The sequence below is a fragment of the Tenrec ecaudatus genome, chromosome 6 (genome assembly GCF_050624435.1).
Source record: "Tenrec ecaudatus isolate mTenEca1 chromosome 6, mTenEca1.hap1, whole genome shotgun sequence".
Lineage (NCBI taxonomy): Eukaryota > Metazoa > Chordata > Mammalia > Afrosoricida > Tenrecidae > Tenrec > Tenrec ecaudatus.
This window is the reverse complement of record NC_134535.1, coordinates 120,172,509-120,193,328: the sequence shown is the minus strand read 5'-3', so window position 1 is coordinate 120,193,328 and position 20,820 is coordinate 120,172,509. Positions and strand designations below refer to the sequence as shown.

Here is a 20,820-nt window from a genome sequence, read left to right as displayed (position 1 = left end):
AAGAAGAAAACATTTGAAGGGGAAATCAATCATCAGTTATGAAAACTTTTCAGAAAACTATTAAACAGAAACTTTAAATTAGGCTTTTGAATCATTTCAAACCAGCTTAACTATTGTCAATGAAACAAAATCAGAACAGACTCAAATTCGTAAAATGGGGGTGGAGTGGGGCAATAGCCAGAAAAGAGATCAGCATTCACTGAAACACTGGAATGGGAGGCTCAGAAGGGACATGGTGAACCTTTTCACTAGTCTGACGCTGGGCTGATTACGAGGACTGTGGAAACAGTATACATTCAAAGCGGTGTAGTTAGCCTTCATCTTTGGGTACTACTCTTTCTAACTCTGCTGTTCAAGAGATTTGATTGCTATGCAACACTCTGCCCTTGTTTTATAAGAAAGAAGGAAATTAAATTTCTAGCAGGATGTCAACCTATAATTTTTCCCATTCTAGTTATCTTTTCAGTTCCTCCACATTTTTACAAATTCAGGTCTGTTCCAATTAGAGCTTATTGGTTATTACTCAACTGGGAAGAGCTGATTCAAAATCCTGCTTTAAATAGAGCTGTTCGGTAAAAATGGGAATTGACTTTGTGCCATTAGGTTTTGTTTTGAGTATGGGGGATGACTTCAAAGTGGAACAAGACACTGAAAGTACCTGCACCACTGTTAAGTGTTCCATGTTTTGCAAAACCCATCCATCCCCAGAAGTACCAAAACTATTCATTGCCACTGTATTTGCTTACCTGTCTCAATTAATACACACACAAACACACAAATAGTATTTCCATGACTCCTGTAAGAGCACACTAGTTAAAAAATAATAATAATAATATATGAATGATGAAGGGTTCATGAGGTAGGAGAGAGTGGGGAGGGAGGGGAAAAATGTGCAGCAGACATTAAGGGCTCAAGCAGAAGGCAAATGTCTTGAGAATGATGAAGGTAACAAATGTACATATGTTCTTGACATAATGGATGGATGTATGGATTGTGATAACTGGAGATCCCCTTGCAGAGGGGTCATGGGGAGGAGATGAGTCAGTCAGGGTGTGATGTAGCACTGATGAAGAATACAGCTTTCCCCCAGTTCCTAAATGCTTCCCCCCACCCCACCAACTATCATGATCTGAATTCTACCTTGCAAGTCTGGATAGAGCAGAGGATGTACACTGGTGCAGATAGGAGCTGCAGGCACAGGGAATCCAGGGTGGATGATACCTTGAGGACCGGGGGTGTGAGGGGAGATACTGGGAGAGTAGAGGGTGAGTGGGTTGGAAAGGGAACCAATTACAAGAATCTACATGTGACTTCCTCCCTGGGTGACAGACAACATAAAAGGGGGTGAAGGGAGATGTCGAATAGGGCAAGATGTGACAAAATAATAATTTATAAATTATCAAGGGCTCATGAGGGAGGGGGAAGTAGGGAGGGAGGGGAAAAAAGAGGATTTGATGCAAAGGGCTTAAGTAGAGAGCAAATGCTTTGAAAATGATGAGGGCAAAGCATGTACAGATGTGCTTTACACATTGATATATGTATGGATTGTGAGAAGAGTTGTATGAGCCCCTAGTAAAATGATTTTTTTTAAAAAAGGAGGAGATAAAAAAAAAAAGAATTGTATGAGCCCCCAATAAAATGATTTTTTTTAAAAAAGAGCACAATAGTTCTCCACCAGATCCAAAGGGACAGGTACAACATGAGTCCCGTGAGGTAAGTACAATCAGCATGACAGAAATAGAAGAATAAACATCCATCCCACAATAAACGGGAGGAAGCATAGATAGTTGGAGGGAGGGCAGGCCACACCTAGGGAGGTACATGAGAGCCCAGCATAAAGGAGTAGTGGGGTAGCGAGAAGGAGAACCGGGAGGGGGAGAATCCGAATGGATGGTATGGGTGGGGGGGCAGGGTACTAACCCACCCAGGGGAGAGTATCGGTTGTGTTCCCACAGATCTGGAACATGTGTATGGACCCCAACACGACACACCAAACAAGGAGGGCAACGCAAAGTACAGAGGTCTACACAAAGAGGCTGGACGACAAGCCGGCCCAAACCAGAATTAGGCCGACCCCCACACTCGAAGGGAATAACACAGAAAACAAAAATAGATCGTCTGGAGTGGGAAAGGAACTGACCCACCACACCACATCCAGAAGGAAGCTGAAACAAAAGAAGGAGAAAGGACGTAGTGGAGTAAACCTGGGTCCACCAAGCCCAAGGTCGATAGACCAGCTAGAAGGACCCATCATACTGAGAGGACCATTCAGCTGACCACACTACGAGATGCGACATCCTGCACCAACACATGGCCCTACACGGGACAGCACCTGGGACACAATGGGGGATGGGCGACTGAGCTGACCCCGCCACACGGAGGCAAACACTGGGGGCGTGCAATGGAGCAGTGGAGGAAGCAGAACAAAGGGATCCCAAGGGAGTATAAAGGATGGTCTGCCAGGCCAGGACGTGGCGCCTCACAAGCTACACCTAGAAAACACTCCTAAAGGCCAACGAACTGACCTTAAACTACTAGCAATTTTTCTTTTAATATTTGCTATCTTTTTGTTTAGTCTTTTTTTAATTTTTGTTTTTTACCTTGTAAATTTTGTATGTTAGTGGCTTTTCTGCTTATTAGCGTGTCGATGTTGCTTCTGTCAAAGCCATGTTCTTATGGGCCACTTGGGCGCAGTCAAAGTCATATGCATTTGTATGCACATATTACTATGTCAGCAGGTCCACCTACACAAGATAGGCTGGACAAATAATGAGAGAAGAAAACAACAGGGCCAACGGTCCTGGAGGGACATGAGAGCGTGGGAGGTAGGGGAAGGGAGGAGGTGTCGCCCAACACAGGGACAAGGGAACAGCGAGTGGTTCAAAACCAGAGGAGGGAGGGGAGGACAGGACTGGAAGGGAGTGACCAAGAGCAAGGTAACTGAGAGGAATTACTGAATCCAGAATGAAGGCTAAACATGGTCATGGGTCAGGAGGAAAGCGAAAGGAAATAGAGGAAAGGAGTAGGAGGCAAAGTGCATACAGAGAAGCCTAAATACAGACATGTACATATGTAAATATATTTATGATTATGGGGGCAATAGATTTATATGCATATATTTATAGGTTCAGTAGTAGGGTAGCAGATGGACATTGGGCCTCCTCATGCAAATCCCCCAATACAATAGCACCTCGCCCTGCTAAACAGTCATTGCAGGATACCCATCTTCCCGACATGATCACTGAAGACAGACGTGTGTGTAAGCAAATGTGGTGAAGAAAGCTGATGGTGCCCGGCTATCAAAAAGATACAGCATCTGGGGTCTTAAAGGCTTATAAGCGGCCATCTAGCTCAGAAGCAACAAAGCCCACAGAGAAGAAGCACACGGCCTAAGAGAATACAAGGTGTTGAATGGACCATGTAGCAGACACCAAGGAACAAAAACAATCATTGTGTGATCACCTTCCTCACATAATCGCTGAAGACGAAAGTGTGCATAAGCAAGTGTGGTGAAGAAGATATAGCGTCTGGGGACTTAAAGGCTTGAAAGCAAACAAGCGTCCATCTAGCCCAGAAGCAACCGAGCCCACACGGAAGCAGCACACCAACATAGGCGACCGTGAAGGACAGAGGAGACCAGGTCTCCAACAACAAAGGTGGGGTGGTGGAGAGAATCACATCACCGTGAAAGAGGGGGAGTGCATGATGGGGACCCAATGCCCACCTGTAGACAGCTGGACACCCCTTCCAGAGGGGTAGTGAGGAGGAGATGGGCCACTCAGGGTTCAGTGTAGCAACAATGAAACTCAAAACCTTCCTCAAGTTCCTGAACGCTTCCTCCCCTCCCAATCATCATGACCCCAATTCTACCTTGCCTTGCGGACCTGGTTATACCCGAGGATGTACAGCAGTGCAGTGGGGATCTGGAGGCACAAGGAATCTAAGACAGACAAACCCCTCAACACCAGCGGTGGTAGTGGCGACACCAGGAGGGAAGGGGAAGCAGAAAGGGAGAACCGATCTCGGAGATCTATATGTAACTTCCTCTCTGGGAGATGGGCAATGGGGAGGCGGATGAGGGGAGATGCCGGGGAGTGTAAGATAAGATATAATAATTATTTATAAACTATCAAGGGACCAGGGGTGGGATCGGGGAGGGAGGGGGATGGAGGGAAAAAAGGGAAACCGAGCTGATTCCAGGAACCCAAGTAGAAGGTGAATTATGAGTATGAGTGCAACGAATGTATAAGGGTGCTTTGCTCAATTGATGTATGTACAGATTGTGATAAGAGCCTTATGAGCCCCAATAAAAAAATTTAAAAAATAAATAAATAAAAGAGCACAATAGTTCTCTACCTCTAAAGAAAAATCATCCAACCTGAAAACAAATGTTTTATATGGATCTCTATTAGCAAAAACACTTAGGAAGTTTCAAAATGCTTTAACATTAAATCTACCAGGCATGTCTGAAACAAAGTGGCTTGTTTATAGGCCAATATAAAATCTAAATGGATAATTTTCTAGAAGATTCTCCACCCCACCCCACCCCTGAAAAACTGAGTTTAAGTAAAGATCCTGAATGACCAATATGAAGGTTTTCTTTAGGTAATTAGGGATTAACTGCATAGCAAATAAATACAACTTGATTGAGGGGGCGGGGGAGGGGAGGCTTTATGTTACTTTCAATAGAATTTCTTTAAGCAACTCTCCCAAGGTGAAAAGTAGAATCTATTACCAATCTAGTATGCTTTGTACAATAAACAAAAAATGTCAGAAATAAAAGGAAAAGTCTGAAAGATCATCTAGTCTAAATGGCCTCATTAGCTAAAGCCCAAAGAAAAAAGTGTGAATTATTTAAGGTATTCGAATTAATGGCAAAACTGAACAAAAATTAAGGGTAGAGTCCAATTTTATTAAACATTTCAGTGAAGATCTAGTGATTGCCAGTCAAAGCAACTGAATACTGTTACAAACTATTAAGAGGCTAATCTCTCAAGACAGTAGGGAATTAAAAATCAGTGCTCTTCACTTCAGAATACAAAAGACAAAGGAATAAACACTTTCAACTACCGTATATACTCGTGTATAAGCTGAGTTTTTCAGCACAGTTTTAACGCAGTTTTTGTGGTAAAATTAGGTGCCTCGGCTGATATGTGAGTCAGCTTATACTGGAGTAAATACAGAAACTACACATGGTTTACAATACACCATGATGAGGGAGAAAGTGTAACATCAGAATATATATTTTTTTAATCCAGTAAGTTCAGACTTGGTCACTAAAATGCCTCTGCTAAGTAACAACATATATTACGAGGGGGTACCCGCCCCCCACAAAAAACACCCAGAATTGAGCTAGAACGGAGCTTTCCCATAACACATTTTTTCCTACTCAGAGAACATCAAGCAACTCACTCTGAGTTCGTGCACCAGTGGCATCGCTTAGAAAGTTTCTTTAGTCACAGTGGATTTTTTGGTAAAAGCAGTTTCACTTGAACCTCGTTTTTTGTGATGGCCAATTTAAGAGAACAGCATGTGGCTGTGAAATTTTGCCTCCTGCACGGGAAAAGTGCTGTAGAAACTGCTGTGATGTTGAACACGGCTTACAAGGACAGTGCTATGGGAACAACTCCAGTGTACCAGTGGTTTTCTCATTTCAAAAAAGGTGAAATGTGGATTCGTGACAAACCTCGCTCTGGACAGTCAACTTCATCAACAGATGAAAATGTTGTCTCCTACTGCTTTTGGAGTGCATGCCACCAGTCAGACTGTTAATCAAGTTGTCTATTGAGAGGTTCTGAAAAGACTGGGGAACAGTGTGTGACAAAAAAGGCCTGATTTATTGTGGCAGATGGGAAACTGGTTTTGCCACCACGACAATACACCTGCTAATGCAGCCATCTCAGTGTACCAGTTGCTGGCAAAAAACAGCATGCCCCTCTTGCCCCACACACCTTACTCATTTGACCTCACTCCATGAGACTTCTTTTTCTTTCGGCAAATGAAGAGGGACATTAAATGACAGCGAGTTGATGATGTACAAGAGGTAAAGGAAAAAACGAAGTGCTGTCAGCAATCCAAACAAATGAGCTTGAAAGATATTTCCATAAAGGGAATCGCAGATTTGACAGATGTATTACGTCTACTTTGAAGGTGATATGGCTGTTTTGCTTTAAAAAAATTTTTTATGTCACCTAATAGATTATCTTAATTTACATAAATAAATCTAACTCTTAAATGAGGCAAAGTATCTTATTTGGTGAGTCTCTAGAATTTGTTGTGACAATTTAAGATAACATGAGTATACTTATCCAATTTCTCTAATATATTTACAACAATTTTCTAGAGACAAAGTAGAGTGACTGCTAGGACAACAGCATATAATTTGTAGAGTGCACTGCTACAGATAGCAAGTTAAACAATGCTGCTAGAACTGTAATCAATAGGCAACTTTCAAACACAAACTCATAAATATCTTAAGGTACATTCCAACCACATGGGAGTTTATCAATATCATTCTTTTGTGATTTATATATATTATATATATATTTATATGTACATATGTATGTATGTATGTGTGTATGTATGTATGTATAAAGAGCCCTGATAGAGCACTAATTAAGTGCTCAGCTGTTAACCGAAAGGTTGGGAGTTCACATTTACCCATGTTTAGGCAAAATCGTAGCTACTAGCCTCCCTAACCTGTAGTCAGGAAAACTCTACGGGACAATTCAGGGGCCACCTAGAGTGAGAATAAATTTGATAGCACCCTACAAGAAGAGTATTCAAGGGGGTCTCAAAAAGCATGTGGAAAAATCCCACTATCTTTTAATTCCGTTTTTCTACAAGCATCTTGATGCCTCGATCTCTTTTTCCCCACCCCCACCCCAAACACACACATACAATCGTGTAGTTGTTCATGATTCCACCAAGTCAGCCCGACTCATGGCAGGCCCGTGAATAGCAGAGCAGAACTGCAAAGGGCTTTCTGTTTTCTATGTCCTTACAAAAGCAGTTTGCCAGTCGATTCTCTTCATAGAAGGGCTGGCTCTCTTTGAGCCACCAACCTTCAGGCTAGTTGCCAATTACAAAGTAGTAGAAATAGGCAAAGATTTGACCACATAAGGTCATTTTCTTAAATATTTCTTTAAAAAAGAAAATATAATCCATTTTAAGAAACACTGAATTTTACAACCTTCCAGATTCAAAAGGAATTACTACATGTTTGGATATCTGTCACACAACCAGAAAGCCTTATCTCAACAACAGATGACTATAATTTCTTAAGGAGAAATTAAACGTGGGGGGAAAAGTATGGAAAAAATTTCTTTAAGAAAAACCAACAGTAAGAAAAATTCTTCTGTTTTAACAAACTTTCACAATACACAAGTCAATGATGCCAGACAAAGAAATTCCTTTAAAAAGAAATCTGAATACTTGGGAAGCAAATTTCCTTATTAGGGTGTTGATAAAATAGGGGAAGCTGTCATCAGAGGAAAATGCAGCCCTGCAGTTTCAGGCTTAGAATGTGAAATAGAACATTAACCAAGTGCCAAGTTTTCGGCACTCATACACAATAATGTCCTTTTTATTCAAAATTTCTTGATACTAAAGATTCTACTAAATTGTTACTGTTTCCCCAACAAAGTTGTACCGGATAAGGTTAAATTTGGACAAAATTAGTTATGGACATAACTTCCTCCAAAGTAGGCAAAATTACAATAAGAGATTTTTTTTAAGTCCACACATTCTTAAAGTAAACAAGAAAACTTTTTATTTCTATCAGGTGCTACTGTTAATTTGTCACTCAGAAATGCAAGATAAAAATATAAAAACTGAAATTTAAAAGTTTATGAGAAAAGTATTTTAAAAGTATCTATGACACTATTATTTTTCATGAAACCAGTGACTCAGGACACTTTTGTCAATTAAGATGAGAAAACATCCTGAAATTTTAAAAATATATAAACTAATAGTACATTTTTAAATTTTATAATATGGCAAGAAAGTACGGAGAAAGTTATAATTTATCAATGCTATGTCTCTATTATTGGTAAATAGTGTAACAGGTCCTCAGTATTTTTGGCAATGAACCCTGGCTAAGAAAAATTAGAATGTTAAGACATAATATGTTGCTACTTACTGCAGGATACCATATAAGTTAAAAATAAAGGATTTTTAATAATTCCTATACCCCCCCCCAAAAAAGACTTATTTTCCTCCTGCTCCTGCTTTAGTAGTATCTATTAGGAGGTCCCAGAACACTAAAGTGGGATGTGTGTGTGTCTGTGTGTGTGTGTGTGTGTGTGTGTGTGTAGTAAGAGGCAGGGAGTATGACAATGTATAACGAGTAAACCAGAGAGCTTGTCATAAAAGTCAGTGAAATCACTTCAGTATAAAAAAGAAACAAACGAGTACCAGCAAGTCTTTTAATAGACCTACAAGAAAGTGGCCAGTAAGGAAAGCAAACATACCCTCACAGACACATCTTTACATTAAAGTAGCAGACAAAACAATAATTGCCACCATTTTTCTTAGAGGTGGTATCATTAGCAATGCCTCACCCCCACTCTTTTTAGAAGGTTATAAGCCTGAGGTAAGCCTATATTTCTGTAACATTATAAAATAAAAAGTGACTTTGAAATACAGCACCCCCTATTCATTTTCCCTACTCCTTGAAGCCCACCAATATAGTCAAAATTTGAGTCCATCATTGACCACTTACAGAAAAAGCAAGTGGAAAGCTGATCTAAGAAATCACTAGTTAAACTCATCATCCCATCAGATCCACTCAAAATACATGAGTTTATTATGAATTGTAATGTTACAAAGTCACTTACCACATAACTATCTTTTCTTCCCTGTTAGTGCAGCGGTTAAACATTCAGCTACTAACTCAAAGATTGGCGGTTTGAATAAACCTACTCTTCAGCAGGAAGATGAAGCAGCCTCCTATACAGATTACAGCCTAGGAAACCTCATAGATTTTTCACTCTGTTCTACTGTGAAGTTATGAGTTGGAATCAACTAAATGGCACAAGTGTGGTGGGAAGAGGAGAAGGTCACTTCCCAAAATTACTATAAACATACGAAAGAACTTGATATCAAATGAACGCCAAGCCTTTCAGAGAACAGAACTATTGTAACTAAATACTTCCTTATAATTCCTAAAAACAAAAAGTAACGTTCACTCATGGACATGACAAAAGCAGGGACACTTTACTCCGAGGATGAGACTAGAAGGGCACACATAACTCACACTAGGGTCAGATCAGCTGTGACCACTTGCTACACGGGGCTAACAAATCATTCTCATGGAAATATAAACAGTTAAAAATCCTTTCTTTCCAGAAGTTGTCAAGTTCAATGTTATCAACCTACTATCAAAATCCTCAACAAGATGGACTGACACAGTGGCTGTAATAAGGGGCTCAAACACAACACCTGTGAGGAGAGCGCAGGCTCATGCAGTGTTAGGTCACGCTGACTCAGAACTGACTCGGGCCCTACCAGCAACGATCAAAGTACAGTAAGGAGAAGAGGCAATGGCAGCTGGTCCTCACCATCAGCCCCAGAAAGGGAGACTGATCACTTTCTCCCACAAAACAAGATTAATTTAGATGAAGAACTAAGCTCTTTACTTGTTTCCGATATCCTGGTAAGTGTATACACCATCACAATGAGAAGAAAATAAATAACAATACCTTCTCTCTTTACTTCCTAGATGGATCCTTGTGGAAAGAAAATGAGAAAACTGATCCCCGCCAGGAAAACATACAGAATCTGTATAGTTTGAAACATACTGAGGTGCTTCTGATTCACACCCCCTTCTCTCCTGTTTTCTTACTGTGGAAGAACAGCAGCATAATGAATGTGAAAGTGGTTGAAATAGATGTAGCATTAATTAGAATAGAACTCTGGCCCTGATTCATACCACTAACAACAAATAACCTGTCAAACCGAGAACCAAGAACAGGCAGCAACTGTTACCAGCAAGCCTGAAGCAGAGAGAAACAGATATGAAAGATTAGTTTAAGAATACGGGTTCTACGTAGGGAGTGCGGGAGGGAGGGAAGGATAAATATATGAACAGATGATACACATACATAGCTTCAAGAAGGAATTGTTTTTAAGGTCTTCTGTGTTCATACTGATAACTAAGAAATTAAATCATGTTTGTTGTTGTTAGATGTCATCGAATGGGTTCCAATCCACATCAGCCGTGTGTACAACAGAATGAAACACTGCCCAGTCCTGTACCATGCTTACCATTGTTCCTGTGCTTGAGCCCACTATTGTACCCACAATGTCATCCCATCTCACTGAGGACCTTCCTTTTTCACTGGCCCCCTACTTTCCCAACCATGTTTAATCAATAATATATTATTCTAAGTGTTTGTTTCTGTTTTATACTGTCCATCAGAATCTCAACAAATTCTCATTTTTAAAAATCTGTATCCTTCCTGAAATGGTGTGATTTTGGAAAGAGTTTCTCTACCTGAAGTGTTAAAAAGTAACCTGGAAATATGGAAAAGTAAAACTTGGAAAACTTTCCAGTAAGAAATAAAGGATTTTATTTTCAGGCTAATCAACCATAGTAAACTAAAAGACAAATCCAAATATAGAATTTTTTAAATCCCTACATAATAATAAAAACTCTTATTTAAATTACTTTGCCAGAGGCATTGTTTTATTTTATCAAGACACGTAAACTTGAAACTTTCTCTAAAAGTAGTAATGCCTTCTTCACACTAGACCAGTGGATGGTCTCTGGCCCATCAACAATACACAGTTATGTCCAAGCAGACCCAAGTGAAGCTAACAGCCTGGCTGAAATGTGAACCTTTAACCTTTGTCTCATTAGCACTGTACTCCAGCTGTTACAGATTCACATACTAACTTGGATTTCTTTCTTTCTTTTTTTTAAGGCAGTGAAGCACTAACAAGGAGAAAATTTATATAGTCAGGTCGACACAAAATTTCTACTAATGGAAACCAGCTGCAAGAATAAGAAATGGAGTTTAAGAAAAGAGATGGAGTTTTCTGAGTTTGTGCCTGGTGGAATACTAATGGGTTTCTTCTATTCCAACTTTCCACTCTGGAAGGACAGCCATTTAATTCATTATTCCCTCAGCATTCAGGGCACTCCTCTGAATTACCTTTCTAAAATAACTGCTCGAGTCCAGATTACTTGTCCATTAGAGGGGTTGTTACTCTTTGAAGAGCTACTCAAAGCCGTTCCTTACACTAGAAGGCATTCATCTCCCAAAGGAAAACTGCAACCCAAACTCTTTCAAGTATGCGATCCCTGGGGCTTCTAGAACAGGCCTCATTCAGAGTGGTGGACTGTATATTCTCATTCTAGGTAGAAACCATTGTGATAGAGTATGTCAAAAGCATCATTCTTTAATTTGGGAAACATTTAAATCTTTCTTGAGAACAGCCCTCAAATCAATTTAAAAGTTATTTTCATGTAATCATCTTAGTATTAAATAATATCCCACAACCAATAACAACAGCACAGTTATATATGTGTACGAATTTTCTGTTCCTGTTAAAACTGCCAGCTATTCTAACACAGATCTACTATTTGGTTGGGAACCAATAATGCAGGCAATCATTCACATAAGCTTTCAAGACCAGAAAGAGATCAGCATCCCCTTCTCAGGCCAACATAACTTAAAATTCAGGAGGCTAGGTGAGGAGGATACACTATCCCTAGAGTCCTGAGGCTCGACCGACACTTCTGTAAAAATAACTATCAACTCAAGAGTCCCCATAAAACTGGTTTACAAATAAAAAGTTAAAAAACAAACCTCAATTTTATCTGTTTTGGCATCTCCCCAGTATATCTTGCGTTCATCATAATCCAAGGCTAAACCATTTGGCCAACCAAGAGAGGTGTTGACCAACACAACTCGGTCAGAACCATCCATGGCTGCTCGTTCAATTTTCGGGATTTCTCCCCAGTCAGTCCAATACATATACCTACAGAAGTATACAGAAAATGAACTAAAAACCGATTAAAGTTTGAAATATCTTAAAGGAGAGATACACACCTTGTGTCATACTGTGCTACAGGAGAAAGACAAGGCTGTCTGCTCTCACAGAAACCCTACATAGGGTCCCAATGAGGAGGAACAGGCTCGAAGGTAGTGGTTTTAGTAATATTCAGAGCACCAAGTGAATTCCCAAATAATTCTTCCAGCAGTGCTAAGAAATGTTTGTGGGCCCCAGGTATTTAAGTTGTTCCAAGGCATTGGTATATGTCAAAGTGTAACAAGTTGTCACCCTATTGGTCCCCTGACTACATCTCTGAATAATGAGTAGCGTTGGGGAGAATGTAGAAAGCAGCATTTCCTTGGGCTGTGATAAGGATGGTATGCACCAAAAGACCCTAAGTAAAGAAGCAGAGCTCTTTAGGAGTCAAGTTTTAGAAATCATCTCCGCACTAAGTAATAACTCCATCATATTCGTCTAAGCCATCTGTGAATGCATTTTCTCTAGTCCTTCTAGATATTAGGTATCTTCAACTGACTTTACCTCTAAGGGAAAAGAGTTATTCTTGTATTTGAGGAAATGTAAAGCAAAATGTATTCTTTACTATATCATTTAGAGGTACTGCAAATAGGATAAAATGAATCTTTTAGGGGGAGTAACAGAGTTCTGAAAATAATTTAACGTTTTCTAGGTCATGAGGCAACCTCAATAGTTTGCAGCCAACACAAAAATCAGCATCTAAGGATTTAATTTAGAGGTGTGGGGGTGGGTAATTCAAAACACTCAAGGCACTATGCTAGCAATTCTTTAGCTTGACGTTTTATTGTAACCACTCATAGCCATTAAAGGACAGCTTAGTAGTAAGCTACACATACTTCAAGTGGTCTCTGTGAATGATTTTTAGGGACCCATAGAAAACAGAAACATTACACCGCAGAAGAGTTTCTTACCCAATCACAGGATCTAATACAATAGCCCGAGGTTCCTCTAGGTCTTCTGAAATCAAGATCTTCCTCATGGTTCCATTGAGCCTTGTCACTTCTATCCGATCAGTGCCAGTGTCTGTCCAATAAAGATTTCGGGCAACCCAGTCAACAGCAATACCATCAGGATGTGCAATCTGGGCAGTGACCACAAACTGACTGCCTGATCCATCTAAGAATGTGCGGCGTATGGCTCTCACTTCATCATCGGTCCAATAGATATAGCCTTCCACAGGATCATAATCTATGGCAATGGCATGACGGATGTCTTCTAACTGCAGAACGATGTCTGTAAAATCTGGTGTATCCAAAGAAATACGTCTCAAGTCTGTCCTTCGAGCTAAAAGCAATAATTCAGTGGCACCTAGAGCAATTGGGTGAAATGAAGAAGAAATCATCTGAAACCAACAAGCAAAATGTAGCCACTCTAAATAAAAATTGCAAAACTTCTTTACGAATTGGAACATAGGTAAGTATAAGAGGAGACTAGGCCAACTTAAGGTGGTAAAGTAAAGCAGTTAAATAGGAAGAGTCAACTACAAGATCAAGATTCATAATGGCAGAGCACTTCAATTCATGTGTTGATCTACTTTCAGGTTTCATTAACTGCACAGCCCCTAGAATTAAACAGCTATTTAAAGGTGCAATGAATAACAGCTAAGTAATAACTATGAAGCTAACCAGCTAAGTATTATAAGAGGAAGGAGACAGAAGATATTTTTATTTGTTAAAAATGTTCACAGAGGTAAAGAAATATAGGCTAAGGATATTTTTTAAATGTTGAGAATGTTCTAAACCGATTGCAATGATTGAATAGTTCTAACCAAGTTCACAAAAATCATTGAATTGTACACACTTAAGTAGGTAAAATTTATGGTAAGTTATTATTTAAAAAAATAAGTCTAAGACATTATGTGACAAAATTAAGAATGGAAAAGAAAACGGCATTAGTGGAGAGAAGGACAAAATAAACATAAAAGGAGAGTAAGTTGGGGATCTGACAGAATTGGATTCAAACATTTAATCTCTCTAAATCTTGTCGATCATTTATACCTAAAAGAATTACAATGAGAACTACAGACAATAAACATAAAACTTGTGGAAGGTACCCATCAAATTGGTAAGTATCACTGAGTTGATGTCCACTCATAGCAAACCTATGGAACAGAGTCAAACTAGCCCGTAGGGTTTTCACCTGCACAATCATTGGCACAGTTCAAGATGCCAACCTTTTGGTAGACCATCAAGGCTCCATAAAATAAGTGCTTAACAAATATTGCTTGGAGTCCCTGGAGCTAAATGAAAGGTTCCAGGTTCAAATCTACCCAGACACCCCAGGGAAAAGGCCTGAGAATCTAACCAGTCATTGACAGCCCTGTGGAGCAGAGTTCTATTCTGATTCATGGTCCCCATGAATCAGAATCCATTCAATAACAGGTTTAAGTAATGAACCAAAACTAAACTCACTGTTATTGAGTTGATTCTGACTAATAGCAATCTTATAAAGCAGGTTAGGACTGCCCCAGGTTTCTGAGATTAAATCTTTACAGGAATGGATAGCATCATTTTGCCCCTATGGAGCAGCTGCTAAGTTTGAACCACTGCCCTCATGGTTAGCAGCTCACTGCACAGCCCACTATACTACCAGGGCTCCTGGTTTAAGTTATAACTAATGTATGATTATTATTATTATTATTATAATAAAAGGCTTTCAACTTTTCATTCCACTGAGCTTTAAAATCTAAATATTTATAAATTGGTTCAAACCAAATTAATATTAAGCAAAATATAGCTAATATTAAGGATATTAAGCTCTGAGATAGTTATGATTTATTGTGCCAACCTGGCCAATAAACATGTTGGATTAATTGAAGGGCAGAGAGATAAATGGCTTGGTAAGCCTTGCTTTTTTAGTTCTCTGGTCTCTTGCTCTCTGATGGTTGGACCAGGGTGAAGCTGCCTTAGCCAGGTCTCTGCTTCAGCTGGCAAGGCTCATTTCCTGCAAGACATCCCTGAGGAGGAGCCACATGGACCTTCCCTGATGCAGCCCTGGGTGCTAGAGCAGTTGTGTGGAGACCCCTGTAAGTGCTGAGATGCTTACACACTCACTGATTTGGCTTTCCTCCTGCAGTCGACAACACTGCATGTGTTTTGTGAGACTGAGGAAGACTTTGTAGATTGGTGTTGGATATATGGGCTAATGTTGGACTTGTGGGCTTGGACAGCACTGGGTTGTGATGCTTTCTTAATGTACACTTGCCCTTTATATGAAACTCTCTCATACATGTGAATTTCTTTCACTAGTTTACCCAGACTAACACAAGCTCTATAGTTTCTATTGTTTTTTGCATCAAAATATTTTATTTATCATAAAATTTCTAAGAGTTTTAATAAATTACAAAGGAATAATTGTTTGCTAGTAACTTTTATATTTGGACATAATATGACATAAAACTATGATTTCATAATCGATTTATGCATTTCTGTGTTTTTATATGGTTTATATCAATGTGTATATTTTCTTTTTCCTTTTTTTATATTTTATTAGGGACTCATACAACTCTTATCACAATCCATACATCAATTGTATAAAGTACATCAGTACATTCTTTGCCCTAATCATTTTCAAAGCATTTGCTCTCCACTTAAGCCCTTTGCATCAGGTCCTCTTTTTTTTCCCCTCCCTCGTGAGCCCTTGATAATTTATAGATTGTTATTTTGTCATATCTTGCCCTATCCGGAGTCTCCCTCCCCCACCCCCTTCTCTGCCGTCCGTCTCCCAGGGAGGAGATCACATGTGGATCCTTGGAATCGGTTCCCCCTTTCCAACCCACTCACCCTCCACTCTCCCAGTATCGCCCCTCACACCCCTGGTCCTGAAGGTATTGTCCACCCTGGATTCCCTGTGCCTCCAGCTCCCATATGCACCAGTATACAACCTCTGACCTACCCAGTCCTGCAAGGTACAATTCAGATCATGGTAGTTGGGGGGAGGAAGTTTCTATTTTTAATGTTCTAGTAAATCATGAGCATAATAATCATCTAATGGGCTAATAAAAGCTAGTAAGCCAAATGACAACACGAAGAACAAGAAAAGGTTTCTAGCCAAAGAAATGAATTCAAAAGGAAACGGTATCTTTGCCAAATGCACTTCAAGCAGCAATCTGGAATTCCTGTGAACAAAACCGAGGAGCGAAGCCTCTCAACAATGGCTTTCTGACACTACCATTAGCTACAAAAGGAACTCCAACTTGGAGAAACACAGCCCAAAAGGCCATGGTAGGCTTCAAGAAGGATTAATTTTGTACAACCCACTGTCCCTGCTAATCTTCAAAGGGAGCCAGTTTAAAATTTTACAAAGAAGTCAGAGAAAGTGGAATTGTTCATTTAAGCAAGGTGATCAACACAAAATAGCCAACTCGATGCTGCTAGATGCCAAATGTTTATCTGAAACTCAAAACACTGATTTAACACAAGAATCTGCAAGGCTATATGGGAGTAAAATAAATCCTCTGTTTAAAAGCCAGGCTACATTTTAAAACAAAAACACAACATTACAAAAAACTTTTTGTTTTAAATTGAAACCAAATGATTGTCTGCCATGGAAACAGTCTGACAAGTCAGCCAATTTCACCTTTGACGATGAGGCTAACTTACCAATGCCAAGTCATGACAAACATCATATACACAGACTCAATTCCATCTCTGACTCCCTAACCCTCCTGAAAGGAATTCTCTAGCACACTTCTAAATAGTGTCCTTTCTGCTTTTCAGATTGAGAGATAGAAGATTCTGCTAAATATTACAACAATTTTCTTACCAGGTCTTGCTGGTATTAGCGAGCCAGATGGTGGCGCATAAGGATAAGAATAAAGAAGAACATTCACATTACGAATAAAAAGGGCAGACAAGAACTGGTGTTCTCCCACGCCTGTCCCTTGAAGTGTCCACATTTCCCCAATATGCCCTCTTCTAAAAAAACCTACTAGAATACAGAAACTAAGTAAGGTGTGGTTGTTTACATATAAGAAAGCTCTGCTTTAAGCAGTACAACGCAGGTTTTGTGTTTTGATGTCTCTTTTGTTAAAAGGATAATTCATAAATATCACTCAAATATTTTTAGAAAATAGATCCATGTGTCTCATGATTTCTTATAGCCCAAAGTTGAATGAACATTTTCCTTGTACTTTATAAGAGCTATTATTACAAAAGTATTCTTTATGAGAAGTGATATTTACTTTTATAAGAATTAACTGTGAAATCAATGGCATGTGGTTTAGTAGGAAAGAAAGAAATGGTGTTAAAATATAGCGTGTTAGTTAAAACACTAAAAAGTTTGTGCACATAGCATTCAAGTGCTAGCATTAAAATTAGAATTTCTATTGTCAATTTTCCTTCTTGGCTACCATCTTCTTACCATTTCTGCAGGTTTTTCCATTCTCAAGGAGTTTGACCCCAGTTGGGCAAGCACACTGATAAAAAGGCTTGACTGGAGACATCAAACACAAGTGGGAACAACCACCATTATCAATTCCACATGGATTTGTAGCTGTCAAATATAAACCACACGGATTAATACATCAATGGTTACAAATGACCGCCCTCACACTAGATATACAACCATAGCATACGCAGCGTAAAAAAACAAAATTATTGCAAAATGTTACCCAAATGCTTGACTACCACACCATTAGCAAGGAAGGGAATTAAAATCAATGACAACGTTCTTAACATTTTGAAGCCAAAAGAATAAATACATCAGGGGGTGGGGGAAAGGGATGCTGTCCTAAAATAGTTTCCAAATCTGGTCAGTAAGTCAGTATTAGCACAGACTAAAACGAAAAAACAATGCTATTTTGTACATTAAACCAAACCCGCTGCCATAGAGTCAATTTTGACTCACGGAGACCCTATATACAGAAACACTCCCCCAACCACCCCCCACTCGCTGGCGCGCCAAACCTGCTGAGCCCTACTTTCACTGCACTTCACCGCTTGCTTAAGAACCTACCCTTAGGATACGAGGTGATGCCCAACAGTGCTGAAATACATACACTTCATATGTCACTCAAAACCAACCTATACTTTCCTTCCTGATAACCTGTCTCTTTTGAGTCCTTTCCTCCAGGGAAATTAGCTCACCACAGGAAATGAGTATAGGTTATGATCAGGCAATCACCCCAGAACAAAAGAATACTGGTTAACGAACCAAAAGTCCCTCGAAAGACATCACCAGACCAATTAGAACCAAATTTGAAAACAAGTCTGATAAGCCAGTTCCTGTCAAGCATCATGTGCATTCATGACCATTCTTTGGAAATCTGTTACATAATCATAATCTCCTTACAATGTACTTCCTGGTGTACATGTATAAAACTGCAAATCCCCTTTTCTCGGGAGCTTGCCTTAGTGACTCTAGTACTCTCCTGCTCCTTGCTTGATCACCCAAAGCAAAGCCTTCCCCTTCCCCTTTCATCTAGTCAGTTTCCATCATCCATGCCAAGGGAGGACTGGGCTGCTAGCAACAGGGTGCCAGAGAAAGGTAAACCTTTACAAGTAGCAGACAACTGCATCTTTTACTCACAGAGCAGCCGAAAGGTCTAAACCAACCTTGTGGTTAGCAGTCCAATGCCAAACCCCTGTTCCACCTGGACTCCATGTTTTGTTCATTACAAACGCTTAATGAACATAAAGTTCAATGGGAAAACCCCCGCTATATATTATAAAATGGAAAGCATCATGGAGGATGGAGAAGGAAATGACAGGAGTCTTGAAGGATAGAAAGGAGCTAGATACAAGGATATTTCCAATGTGCTAGAACCATATGAATAAAAAAACTAAAAGCTACATACTGGGTGAGATATTTAGGTGAATAATCCAACTACAAGTTACGAGTTTTGCCAACTAAAGGAACTGTGTTCAATGAGTACAGAGAATGGGAACAGAAAGTAATAGAGGGCACCGAGTGTTAAGTGAACTTATTAGAGAATCGTGTCTTGGAAAGGCTAATATTGAGACAAGCAAAATAAATTAAAAGTAGAAAAACTGAGAAGCAGAGAAAGTTTGAATTTACAAACTTACAGAATGGTAGAAACTGAGAGAACAGGTAGGATTAAAACAATATCCATAGGAAAAAAATCAACGTAAGATGAAGATGACTGAAATATGGAAAAAATAAGCAAGCAATGTCAAAGATATCTTAAAAATCTCAAACTAGCATAACGTAATGGCTCGACAGTGCTGCCATTCCCACAACAAACAAAAACATGAACATTCTTCTCACTTTATCTGAGGGCTAATAATGGAGAACAAAAAATTCATACAAGTAACCAAACTTTCTTCTATAATACAAGAGTAACAGACATGTTTTCAAACATTTTTAAGAGGGTCGTGATCACCAGATTACAATGTAACACATTAAATATTTGACTACCTCTCCATAAATGGAAAGAGTTAAAGGAATACATAATCCAAAAGCCCTTCATTTTTGGCTGTGGAACACAATTTGAAATCTATTCAGACATATGCAAGACATTTATTTAAACATAAATGCCAAACACTTAACATTCTCCTTTTAAATCCAATTCCAGCCCTCTCTTAGTTTGATGTTGTCAGCAGTCACCGCCCACGTCAATATAAATAACTAATGTCTGATCAAGCAAAAAGGCTCAAGAGTGCACAAAGTGTAAGGAAATTGTTTATTTAGCATGCTAAAGTGCTTGGATACACCAACTGCATTAATAGAGGTCTCTAGAAAAATATTTGTTATTTCTTTAAACACGTTCATAAAACACAGACTTAAACAAAAAGAGGAAATGCATACGTGTATAAGCTTCACATTGCATTTGTGCTGCCTCAATTTAAAACGCCATGTCTTTCGTCTGTACCTACAGACTGCACACCGCAAACTAAGGTAGACGGGTCTGCAGTGCCGGTTATGCTAGTTCTCAAGCTGTAAATGATTTAGAATGTTGTTTAAATGGATTTATATTTTCAATCTGTCCTCCCTCCTCCTGTCCCTCTTAAAAGCCAGACACCAGAGTGCTACACAGCTCTTCCAACATACAATTTAAAAATCAAGATCACTTACCATTTGGCTGCCTCTGCTGGCTGAAGGCATGTATATCCATGGGAGAGAAGATGTTAGAGTGTATTTCACGCAGACTCTCACCAGTATATTTGTTGCAAGCCAAAATGGAATGTGTATTCCAGTCAGTCCAGTACAGCGTGTCCTCAAACAACGTCAAGGCAAAAGGATGGGGAAGGGAACCTTTAACCACTGCTTGCCTGTTAACACAAAGAGAAAAATGCAAAACTTTTTTCTAATATCCTTTCACCATTACTTCATCTTTCCCATTAAAATCTTCTCGTGGTCCACATTAACACAGTCAAATACTTACATATTAAAGTCAAATACACTTATGAGAAATGATTCACACAGTAAATTCAAATGTTTTCATGATATCAGGTCTCTTGCTAAAGAAACAAAAACTCAAACCAAGCACTCCAAAGTGGTCCTTAACTTGGCAGCAGGTCTAGAATCACTACAGCAGAGCAACCAGAAAGAAGGCCCCAGTGTAAGCACTGCTCTCAGTTCCCGATCCTCAATGACCCCCTCCCTCTGTATTCACATCTTCCATCCTGCCACATAATTCATTCTCTCAGAAAGAAAGGGTGAACAATAAAATTCCCAGAAGTGCAATTGCCAGTGAGAAGTATATTTAAATTTACAAGTTTTCCCTTGCAAAGGTGGTAGGAGGGGAAATCATCTGAAACTGTTTCTACCATCATTTTCTCCAGTTTTGAAAACTGAGTCTAAAAACATACACATGGGATTTAA

The 20,820-nt window shown here is 39.4% G+C and overlaps 1 protein-coding gene across 3 annotated transcripts in view; it reads right to left on the bottom strand.

Moving 5' to 3' along the window:
* The window catches only part of LRP6 (LDL receptor related protein 6), a 167,233-nt gene that overhangs the window by 52,578 nt on the left and 93,835 nt on the right, over positions 1-20,820 (bottom strand). For all 3 annotated transcript variants that reach the window (XM_075552057.1, XM_075552056.1, XM_075552058.1), the window contains 4 exons: positions 20,071-20,267; positions 17,398-17,529; positions 12,948-13,344; positions 11,814-11,985 (listed from right to left, as the gene is read on the bottom strand). In XM_075552057.1, the coding sequence (XP_075408172.1) occupies positions 11,814-11,985; positions 12,948-13,344; positions 17,398-17,529; positions 20,071-20,267 (898 nt within the window). The remainder of the gene's footprint in view (positions 1-11,813; positions 11,986-12,947; positions 13,345-17,397; positions 17,530-20,070; positions 20,268-20,820) is intronic.